General features: G+C 42.2%; 1 protein-coding gene across 2 annotated transcripts; it reads left to right on the top strand.

Annotated features, from left to right (window-relative positions):
- Positions 1-1,713: 1,713 nt before the first annotated feature.
- LOC110495098 (transcription factor AP-4) lies at positions 1,714-10,769 on the top strand. 2 transcript variants are annotated; one of them, XM_036949224.2, is made up of 7 exons: positions 1,714-2,153; positions 4,407-4,572; positions 6,006-6,104; positions 6,326-6,499; positions 6,755-6,919; positions 7,160-7,309; positions 7,532-10,769. In XM_036949224.2, exons 1-7 carry the CDS (start codon positions 2,071-2,073, stop codon positions 7,688-7,690), a joined length of 996 nt encoding a protein of 331 aa, XP_036805119.1. In that variant the 5' UTR covers positions 1,714-2,070; the 3' UTR covers positions 7,691-10,769. The 2 variants fall into 2 exon arrangements, with proteins under 2 accessions (XP_036805119.1, XP_090060470.1); XM_090204344.1 differs by lacking the exon at positions 1,714-2,153 and adding an exon at positions 2,512-2,587.
- The last annotated feature ends 1,151 nt before the right edge of the window (positions 10,770-11,920 follow it).

The following is an 11,920-nucleotide window of genomic DNA, read 5'->3' on the forward strand; positions in this document are numbered from 1 at the left end:
TTCTTCTCCTGAAGAAGGCACAGTGATGCCAAAACGTTGGTGATTTACCCGATAAATGACTGGGAGTTTATATATAGTGTGCACTCACTTTATTTTTTATAGCTTAAAGTTCATCCGCCGTTAGACAGCACCTCTAGATAAAATAATTGTATATGTGTGTGCACCAGCTCATGTTTTGTATTCGACATAATAGGTTATTGAAATACCTGGATACTTATAAAGTGTTTTATTTTTTTATGTTTGGGGTGCACACTTTGGTTCGTCACTAGTTTCCACAGCCACAAAGTCATAATTATGGCTAAACCCTGCCTATTTCTTTAAACCTAACCTTAAACCTAACCTTAACCTGTTACATAGGCTAGCCTTATGCCTAACCCTAACCTTAAACCTAACCTTAACCTGTTACATAGGCTAGCCTTATGCCTAACCCTAACCTTAAACCTAACCTTAACCTGTTACATAGACTAGCCTTATGCCTAACCCTAACCTTAAACCTAACCTTAACCTGTTACATAGGCTAGCCTTATGCCTAACCCTAACCTTAAACCTAACCTTAACCTGTTACATAGGCTAGCCTTATGCCTAACCCTAACCTTAAACCTAACCTTAACCTGTTACATAGGCTAGCCTTATGCCTAACCCTAACCTTAAACCTAACCTTAACCTGTTACATAGGCTAGCCTTATGCCTAACCCTAACCTTAAACCTAACCTTAACCTGTTACATAGGCTAGCCTTATGCCTAACCCTAACCTTAAACCTAACCTTAACCTGTTACATAGGCTAGCCTTATGCCTAACCCTAACCTTAAACCTAACATTAACCTGTTACATAGGCTAGCCTTATGCCTAACCCTAACCTTAAACCTAACCTTAACCTGTTACATAGGCTAGCCTTATGCCTAACCCTAACCTTAATTTAAGACCAAAAATAAAACGTTTGTTTTCCTGAATTGATGTGAAACAGCCATCACGAAAACCCGCACCTTGGTTTGATGACCATAACTGCATGAGAAGGTTTAGTCTACCATCTACTGGTCAAAGGGTGCATGGAAGAGCTATAGGATGTTTTCTTATAAAATGAAACATCTTAATTAACAAAAACAGAAATGTGAAGATTGTGGACCATATTCCGTTGTCCCATATCGCATAGTTATAGCCTATACGCCTATACTCATTCGTCTATACGCCTATACTCATCAAACTACTGCAACATTCCCAGATAGGCTATCACACAACGTGTTACTCCCCTAGTCTTATGCCATACTAGACCAATAGCCGACTTACTATAAGCTATTGGGCTATACTGGATATATAGCTAACCTGAATAAGAATAGGGGAGCTGTTACATAGGCTACAATCCATTTCGATAATTTACCATGGCTATCATAATGCTACTTGGTAATAAGGTTTTTATTACGGTATAGGCATAACATCAGGACTTTCAAATGTATTTGACCTGATAGGCACTGGCATAACAACATGTCATCTATTTTTGTTTTTAAAGAATATAATAAATTAGAATAGAATATATCGTTGTTTTATAGAATATATGCAAATGGGTTGTTTGTTATTGTACTTGACTTTGGTTTGTTGCCTTGGCCTGGTCTCCTGTTTTCATTTTCTCTTTGGTGTATTTTAAGTGTCTTTATAAGCACCAGTTGGCCGTTCCTTGTTCAATAGGCCCTACTGCTTCTGTCTCAAAGTAGCTCTTTGTTTGTGCGTAGTCTGGTCTGCTCTGCACAGAGAGAAAAAGCTCCCGTGCTCTCCTTGATTCCGACCAGCTGTTTCCCGCCTCGAGACACAGAGATCAGCTGCAAACACACACGTAGTAGTAGGCGGAGGCGCCACACGCACGCAGGGAAATCCGCATCAGCTGGAGCCATACACAGTTAGCTTAGCTAGACTTTTAGCTACAACCTCCAACAATTCTACGCAATACTTAGCTATGTGCAATCGAACATAGTACAGGAGTGTATTTTTACGGCAAGGAAATAGCCTCCAAAACACAGAGCAGGCTCAAGGGGTTACAGCTGAAGATATCTAACGTTAAGTAGCTTGGTAGCTAAAGCATGGAATACTTCATGATGCCTACGGAGAAGGCTTTACAACAATTCAAGAAATCGGAGAAGGATGTTATTGGAGGGCTTTGTAGGTGCGTATTGCATAATCACGCTTCCGATAAGATGTGTATTGTGTGTTTTGATTGCAACTGTGAGTTATCTGCTTACTAACTAGCTAGTAGCCTGCATGTAGTTAGCAATCTAGCTACAACAATATTGGCACAACATTGGTTGAAGGAAGCTATGATTTCTTGTTAGCTGTGCGCATATGAGCGCATACCCCGAGGGCGGGACGAAAGCAATCATTAAATATTTGTCCCGAAACATCGTAACTGCTAGTGGTATTAATAATGGCCGTTGGTGGTTACAGTTGTAGCGAAAAATGTAAATAAATACGTGAAATCGATACATTTTGTATCCAGCTAACACGAACCACGTGGTTACTAATCACACTGCCCGCTGCTGTGTAGCTAGCACCCGCTAGCTCGCATTCCAGATGTTGTCTACGGTGTTCCTTCCCCAACAGGTCGACAAAAATAATGCAGTTATACTTTTGTGACATAACCTAACAGTATGTGCGTTTTTACGGGCTTTGGGTCACACATGTAGGGAACCTATGAGGTGTAGCGAGTAAATATGCCTGCCGTGGCTAGCCAGCTAGCTCGTGGGTAGCGCGGCCATGCTTATGTGTCGCGTACTGAAATTGGCTAAGCTCTCGAGCTTAGTAGCATGGCGGTGGTGTGTGTTCAACATCCGCAACAGCATTTAAATAATAAACATCACACAATTTCGTCCATACTAAGTTATATTTAACTACTTTAATTTTTATTTATTCATATTTTGTAGAAAGACCCCGTTTTTGTGAAGTCGACGCTGTAATAGTGTTTCAAATAGGTAGGCAAAAAGCATTGTTCTCCATGTGAAGGGGGTGGTCTTGGTGTCAAATTTCACCAGGCTACCAAACTAGCTACATATTTTGGCGAAGGATTTGCACATATTACTAGTTCGCTAGCTACTAAGTGTATACATTCGGTTTCGTTGGTCGGCCGACAACAAGCTTGTTAGCTACCATATATACGTGCTAGCTACAATATTTCGTTGTACTGCTCACTCAACCAATGTATGTGAGAAGCGCTCGATCAACCAGGAGTTTATAGCTAAACACGCTTCTAGAATCTTTTGGAGCAGAAACAGAGTTTATGAATGAAGGCAGCGTTCAAATCTAGATTTATTTATTTGTAATTATTTATATTTAACCTTTTTTACTAGGCAAGTCAGTTAAGAACAAATTCTTATTTTCAATGACGGCCTAGGAACAGTGGGTTAACTGCCTGTTCAGGGGCAGAACGACAGATTTGTACCTTGTCAGCTCGGGGAATTGAACTTGCAACCTTTCGGTTACTAGTCCAACGCTCTAACAGTAGGCTAGTCTGTACTAGTCTATAGGCTCACATCGTCAATGGTTTGTTTGCATTCCATCTCAAAAGTATTAGGTTTTTGGTTGTCCATTTAACTTTTTATTGGCATTGATTTAGGCATATCTAATTTGTTTTGCTTACTGTACTCTATTCAGTTGACTAAACAAATAGCTATTGTGTGCGTAGATAATCGGTCTGCTAATAGGCCTACATTTCCCCCTCTTAAGATGTTGTGTGACAGTTAACTGTCTGTCGCGTTGTGAATGATTGTAAGCCTAGCTGTCAGACACGTTTCCCGAGATCTGGTTATTCTACTTCTTTGTGAACCTTGTAGAGCATGGTTTCCCAATCTCTGTCCTTGGCCCTGTTTAGTTTTTTACCCTAGCAGTACACAGCTGATTCCAATAATCAAAGCTTGAGGAGTTGGTTATTTGAATCAGCTGTGTAGTGCTAAGGGGAAAACCAAAATGTGCAAGGGGTGGGCAGGACCAAGTTTGGGGAAATCCTGTTGTAGAGCGTTCACTGATGTACACTGATGTTATCTCTGGAGGTTATATGGTTTACATATTATCTGGCTGAGTAAACAGAACAGGGTAGGTTAGCAACCATTAAATGGGTTGAAGGGGAGTGAGTTCAGGGAAACTCCAGGACCTGACCTTATAGCCCTAGTCACTAACCCAAGTGAAATAGGTGGGGGGTGTGGTTGCAGGGGGGTGGGAAGGAATAGCGCCGTACTACCTGCATGTGCACTGTTTTCCACCAAGCTACATCGGCATGATAGGAATTTCTAACCATGTCATTTCTAATTAGACACGAGGTGAAAAGCAGACTAAACTACAATAAATCTGAATAAAATGTAACTTTTGTCTCCATTTCCCTCTGTCCTTCTCGCCATCTCTCCTTCTATCCCATCATCTCTCCCTTCAGTCTGGCCAACATCCCGCTCAGCCCGGAGACTGCTCAGGACCAGGAGAGGCGTATCCGCCGGGAGATCGCCAATAGTAACGAGCGGCGCCGCATGCAGAGCATCAACGCAGGGTTCCAGTCGCTGAAAACACTCCTGCCACACACAGACGGCGAGAAACTCAGCAAGGTAGGAGAGCGGGACCATAATCTAACTGTGTTTGTGTCCATACTAGAGGTTGGCCGATTTCAAGTTTTCATAACAATCGGTAATCTGCGTTTTTGGACACCGATTACTAGTTTATCTAGCTTGTCCTGCGTTGCATATAATCGATTCGGTGCCTGTTAATTTATCATTGAATCACAGCCTACTTCGCCAAACGGGTGATGATTTAACAAGCTCATTCGTGAAAAAAGCACTGCCGTTGCACCAATGTACCTAAACATAAACATCAATGCCTTTCTTTAAAATCAATACACAAGTATATATTTTTAAACCTGCATATTTAGGTAATATTGCCTGCTAACATGAATTTCTTTTAACTAGGGAAATTGTGTCACTTCTCTTGCGTTCTATGCAAGCAGAGTCAGGGTATATGCAGCAGTTTGGGCCGCCTGGCTCGTTGCGAACTGTGTGAAGACCATTTCTTACTAACAAAGACCGTAATTCATTTGCCAGAATTGTACATAATTATGACATAACATTGAAGGTTGTACAATGTAACAGCAATATTTAGACTTAGGGATGCCACCCATTCGATAAAATACGGAACGGTTCCATATTTCACTGAAAGGATAATGAAATGATTTTTCCGGATTTGACCATATTATTGACCCAAGGCTCGTATTTCTGTGTGTTTATTATATTATAATTAAGTCTATGATTTGATAGAGCAGTCTGACTGAGCGGTGGTAGGCAGAAGCATTCATTCATTCAAACAGCACTTTCCTGCATTTGCCAGCAGCTATTCGCTGTGCGTCAAGCACTGCGCTGTTTATGACTTCAAGCCTATTAACTCCCAAGATGAGGCTGGTGTAACGGAAGTGAAATGGCTAGCTAGTTAGCACACGCTAACTAGAGGGACGGAAGCTATACTGTTACACTGGCAATACTAAAGTGGCTATAAGAACATCCAATAGTCAAAAGGTTAATGAAATACAAATGGTATAGAGGGAAATATTACTATAATAACTACAACCTAAGACTTCTTACTTGGGAATATTGAAGACTCATGTTAAAAGGAACCACCAGCTTTCATATGTTCTGAGCAAGGAACTGAAACGTTAGCTTTCTTACATAGCACATATTGCACTTTTATTTTCTTCTCCGACACTTTGTTTTTGCATTATTTACACCAAATTGAACATGTTTCATTATTTATTTGAGACTGAATTGATTTTATTGATGTATTATATTAAGTTAAAATAAGTGTTCATTCAGTATTGTTGTAATTGTCATTATCTCAGTATCAGCTTTTTTTGGTCCTCCAATAGTCTGTATCGGCGTTGAAAAATCATAATTGGTCGACCTCTAGTCCATACCACCCATGGAGGATTCAAGGAAACTGTTTCTGAGAGTATTGAATCTGACCTAACTTTCTGATATTATTCCTGTCTATTCAGGCTGCCATCCTACAGCAGACGTCAGACTACATCTTTGCTCTGGAGCAAGAGAAGACCCAGCTACTGCAGCAGAACAACCAGCTCAAACGCTTCATACAGGTAGACATTTATATTACCTTCATATAGCCAAGTCTAGCCATAGAAATGAATAAACATATTGGAACTTGTGACTTTTTTAATATGTACAAAAGTAGATGCACGTGTAAAGTGATCCATTACATTTGTGTGTACAGTATACATCCGCAAACTATTAACTGTTCATGGCATGGCCATAACTAGTCGAAATGCTCCCTCTCACCCGGTCTCCTCTCCTCCTGCAGGAGTTCAGTGGTTCCTCCCCAAAGAGGAGGCGTGGGGCGGAGGAGAAGGATGAAGGGATCGGCTCCCCAGACATTCTGGAGGAGGAGAAAGCCGAGGAGCTGAGGAGAGAGATGTTGGAGCTCAGACAACAGTTGGACAAGGAGCGCTCTGCGAGGATGATACTGGAGGAACAGGTGAGAGAGAAGGATGGTGGGCGGGGAGATGTGGGAGAGACTGCTCATCCTGCTGTCCCTAGCCAGAGGGGGGAGTTAGAAGAAGGGATGGAGAGAAGGTTGAACTAAGAGGTGGTGAGACTGAGGAGAGGTGAACCAGTGATGGAGAAGAAGGATCTTATGAGGCACTGAGAATGAAAAGAGGGAAGGTAGAGTGAAGAGGAACATAGACATAAAGACTGATCACCCTTCTCCCCCGTGTCTTTGTCCATCCAGGTGCGTTCTCTGGACATGGTGCTGCACCCAGAGAGGCTGAAGGTGATCACCCAGCAGGTCCAGGAGGAGCAGGCTCACATCCAGACCCAGACCTTACTGAGGCTACAGCAGCTCCATGCAGAGACCAGCGCAGAGAGGGACAGACACGCAGCACATAGCCCACAGGTACAGAGTCACACGGGTTACAGGTGGAGGACAGAGGCGGGTCACAGGTACAGAGACACAGACGGAGAGAGAGACACACAATCCACAGATGGGGAAACGCAAACCGTTTTTGAATTTAAGGAATGTGAATGTTTTATTTCCCTTCCTCTCCTTGTACCCTCTTACTCCTAATTTTTCACCTTTTCTCTCTTCTCATTTCTCAAACTCTTCTTATTCTCACCATCTCTTCTCCTCCTTTAGGTGCGGTCCCCAGCCCCCACTCACCACCCCACGGTCATCGTCCCCGCCCCCACGCTGACCCCGCACCACGTCACCGTGGTTACCATGAGCCCCGCCTCCAACACCAGCACAGTGTCAACGTCCCGGCAGAACCTGGATACCATCGTACAGGTGAGGGAGAGTGTGTCCTTGTGCTCTGTAGGGTTTCTATAGTGAAGTTCAGTATGTGTCCTTGTGCTCTCTATGATGTCTGTAGTGCTATAGTACTGTGTGTGTTTGAGATAGACAGAGAGCGTATGTTTGAGTGTGAGGTGTATAGATAACCCCATTACATATAGCGTCACTGAACCATGACCTCTAACCTTAGAATTCTCTATGACCTCTGCCTTCCAGGCCATCCAGCACATCGAACGTGCCCAGGAGAGGAGGGGCAGTGCTGAGGAGGAGAGGAGACGAGCAGTCATCGTCAGCCCTGCCCACGTCTCCATGGATACCACCGGCTCTGATACGGCCTCCGACAGTGAGGGAGAGGAGGACTGCTCCATGAACTAACACAGAGATACACATACCGTGTTCTCTATACAGTTTCAGACAGCATGAGCCAAGGCTGCTCAATGAACTGTTAGCTACCACACACACACCTATACATATATATACACACACACATCAATACATACTGTATATACACACAACGTGTTCTCTCCAGACAGTTTGAAATCAAGGGAGAGGACTGCTTGATGAACTGTTCGCTGCCACACACACACCAATACAAACACAATCAGACAGCATCTGATTGGTAGAGCGAAACAATGACATTTGTTCTACTAAAATCCAAATTCAATCATAAACCAGTGACCAACAAATGGAACACACACACGTTAGCGATTCCCACCCACTGTAGAAGACGATCACAAAGATTCCCTCCAGACGCCTGACTACTTTTTGATATAAATGTTTGTTTTTTTGAACCTGTCTTTGGCATTATAATGACTATGGAGTCAGCCAGTAGGTATGATAAGCTCTGGTCAGATCGTGTGCTTTTAAATCACAGATGAAGAAGTTAGCTCAATATGGCAGTCTATCGTAAAGGGCTTTCCAGACACAGCTGCAGCGGGATTCTTTTCAGGCGGAGCGATCGGCGTTGCTCGTGAAGGCTGCTCAGCCGAGGCGGAGAAAATGGGTATCTGCTCTAATTTGGCAACCTTGCTCCGCCCGATCGCTTCCTGTCTGGAAAGTCTTTAAGACAATAGACAGCGATAGTTTGTCTCTGGCAGAATACAACACAGCTGGTACTTAGCTGGATCCCATCAATCACATGATTGAATGAAAGTTACAGAATAAGCTGTGTCACTAGCTCTATTAGGGTTCCATAGAAGCAAGCAGTGGACCATCTCTTCACCTTTCAAAGTTGTTTTCCATCTTTTCTATCAAAAGTTTTCCTAAGTGTCGGGTTTACCAAGAAGAGGATAGTTTCCAATTAGGTCTCTTGTTGATTTTTGTTTATTTCAGTGACTATGCACTAAATGTTTTTAGGTATTTATGCAATTCCAAGCTCCAGTAAATTAGTTTTATAGGTGGGGTAGTGTTGAATATTAGGCCAAAGTGTTTTTAAAAACATCACCCCTTCACCCAATATGAATCTATGCACCTCCCAACAAGAGAACATAACATGCATACAGTATAGACAGACGGGTTGGTTGTCTAGCAACAAAACCAATGCATGTGCAACTATGGGGCAAAACAGACAGGATTGGCTAAAATTGTTGACATGTAAATTATATTTTGTCTCAATGTTTATTGAAAACACAAATACACTTCTCTCAAATACATTCTTACAGTTGTTGGTTAGCTAGCTAGCTAGCTAGTGAATTTGAGCCATAGTCAAAACACCTCAAAACAAGACATGTTATCAGTAACAAGCTGAAACGAGCCACCTACGATTCCCCACAAGGCAGCTTCCAGGCATTGTTGCATGCTATCTGACCGCTCAGAATCATAATACCACACGGCCTCATCGATGCGTGTGCATAATGTTTGTGAAATGCTCAGCCAACCCGTCTTTGTCAACGTGTACAGTCATAACACACATGTAACTACATGCATTGAAGACTAGTGTTTTTCTCTGATGGTGCTAACAGGGATCGTATGCCCTCTGAGACCCCCAACTTTTACCATTCGATTTTGAAACCCCCCCGTTGGCATATCCTAAGCCAACGGGTAGCGCTCAACTCCTACACAAGCACTGAACTAGACATTTGCCCCAGTCCCTTTCTCCTCGTACCCCTCCATGTTGTCAGTTTGTTTTGGGAACGGGACTGGAATCCCTGTTATTTCTCTGGAAGCCTGGAGTCTCACCCACTTCCTATGTTGTTGATATGATGCTACGGGTCAGGAGTTTTTCCTGAACCATGTTTAAGGCTACAACTAGGGCCATGAGTTTTCCTGTATAGATCTCGTGATCAGGGAAGAACAGGAGTTTCTAGGAATGCTGAATCTGAAATGATGCTGTAAAAACATTCCATTTATTTAGTTTTTTCTTGTTTCATCCCTCCATGCTCTATTGCCAATTGATGCTGTGTTCGTTTTTTGTCTTAAATGTTATATTTTTCTGGGATTTCCTTAGTCATCGTCTACGTATGAAACGGCACCCTATTCACTACATGAGGCACTGGCCAAAACTAGTGCACTATTTAGCATATAGGGTTCCGTTGTCGACGTAGCCACGGTCTACAGGAAGCTCTTCCTGTGTGAGAACTTGGCTCCAGTGGGACATTTGGGGTGACGAAGCTAATTCATTTTGTGATTCAACTTCATAACTGGTTACAATATTATGTCCATTTAGCCTAGTCCCAGATCTGTTTGTGCTCTTGCCTAACTCTGTTGTCATTGTCAAGCCAAAACGCATGACAATTCCATTAGGAGTTGGCAAGAGAGCAGAAACATCTTATTGTCTGTTGTAGGGGGAACTTCAAATCTGGTTAGAATAGTAGCTATACTTACTGACTACTGCGTTATGTCCCAAATGGCACCCTAAATAGTGAACTACTGTTTACCAGGGCCCTGGTATAAAGAGTGCACAAGGTAGGGAATAGGGTTCCATTTGGGACACCGCCAGTATCTTCATCGTCCTCATCAGATATATTTATCTTTTTGGTTGTTTCTTCTGTTCAGTATTTTTTCTGCTGAAGATGTGTGCATCATATTTCAGCACTGGTGTCCTGAGAGATTGTTGGTTGTTAGAGAATCTCTTAATAATCAACAATTAGAGATTATTGATATGAAGCACTTCCCGGTCTGTACTGCCTGAATCAAGGACGACGATGGCGCCGCAGATTTTTACTATGTTGATCAAGCTCTTTTCGCTGTGACTTAAAACCGAACAGCTGTGTTTCTCTCCTTTTCTTCAAATATGTTAATTTCTCTCATCTCTCTGCCTGCTCTCTGCATCTCTCCTTTTGTCCTATTTTTTTAATTACAGACATTTGTATATTTTTTTAATTTCTTTTTTTTTGTCAGTCCAGGTCGATGAGAAGCTGTTATATTTTGTTTAAGAAAAATGAACTTGTTGGTAAAAACAGGCCTTTGTAAAGAAAAAATACAATAAAATTTGTACTTTGTTTTTTAATACATACATACATGGCTTACATTTTTATTTGACCTTTTTGAATTACAATCAATTTGTTAAGCTGCCACCCTGAACCTTTTACAATTTTGTTTAAGTATTTAAAGGCCCCAGTGCAATAACTTTTTTTAAAAAGATATTCCTTACCCTATATACATTACCAGTCAAAAGTTGGGACACCTACTCATTCAAGGGTTTTTCCTTATTTTTTTACTATGTTCTACGTTGTGGAAAACAATGGAATCATGTAGTAACCAAAAAAATGTTAAACAAATCAAAATATATTTTAGATTCTTCAAAGTAGCCGCTGTTTGCCTTTGACAGCTATGCACACTTGGCATTCTCTCAACCAGCTTCACCTGGAATGCTTTTCCAACAGTCTTGAAGGAATTCCCACATATGCGGAGCACTTGTTGGCTTATTTTCCTTTACTGCAGTCCAACTCATCCCAAACCATCTCAATTGGGGTGAGGTCGGGTGATTATGGAGGCTATGTCATCTGATGCATCACTCTCCTTGGTAAATGAACCCATACCCTGCCTGGAGGTGTGTTGGGTCATTGTCCTGTTGAAAAACAAATGATAGTCCCACTAAGCACAAACCAGATGGGATGGTGTATCGCTGAATAATGCTGTGGTAGCCATGCTGGTTAAGTGTGCCTTGTATTCTAAATCAGACCATGTCCCCAGGAAAGCACCATCACACCACCATGCTTCACGGTGGGAACCACATATGCGGAGATCATCCGTTCACCTACGCTGCGTCTCACAAAGACACGGTGGTTGGAACCAAAAATCTCAAATTTGGACTCACTAGACCAAAGGACAGATTTCCACCGGTCTAAAGTCCACCTTTATTTAACCAGGTAGGCCAGTTGAGAACAAGTTCTCATTTATAACTGCAACCTGGCCAAGATAAAGCAAAGCAGTGTGACACAAACAACACATAGTTCCACATGGAATTAACAAACGTACAGTCAATAACACAATAGAAAAGTCTATATACAGTGTGTGCAAATGAGGTAAGATTAGGGAGGTAAGGCAATAAATAGCGCGCAGTCTCGAAGTAATTACAATTTAGCAATTAAACACTGGAGTGATCGATGTGCAGAAGATGAATGTGCAAGTAGAGATACTGGGGTGCAAAGGAGAAAAAACTAA

Source organism: Oncorhynchus mykiss, chromosome 17 (assembly GCF_057628025.1).
Source record: "Oncorhynchus mykiss isolate SJ-2025 chromosome 17, ASM5762802v1, whole genome shotgun sequence".
Lineage (NCBI taxonomy): Eukaryota > Metazoa > Chordata > Actinopteri > Salmoniformes > Salmonidae > Oncorhynchus > Oncorhynchus mykiss.

Bases quoted from the DNA above. Each gene is read 5' to 3' on its own strand.
- LOC110495098 (XM_036949224.2), top strand. From the start codon at position 2,071: ATGGAATACTTCATGATGCCTACGGAGAAGGCTTTACAACAATTCAAG. The intron at 2,154-4,406 runs GTGCGTATTGCA...CTCTCCCTTCAG, and splicing joins GTTATTGGAGGGCTTTGTAG to TCTGGCCAACATCCCGCTCA. The intron at 6,500-6,754 runs GTGAGAGAGAAG...TTGTCCATCCAG, and splicing joins GGATGATACTGGAGGAACAG to GTGCGTTCTCTGGACATGGT.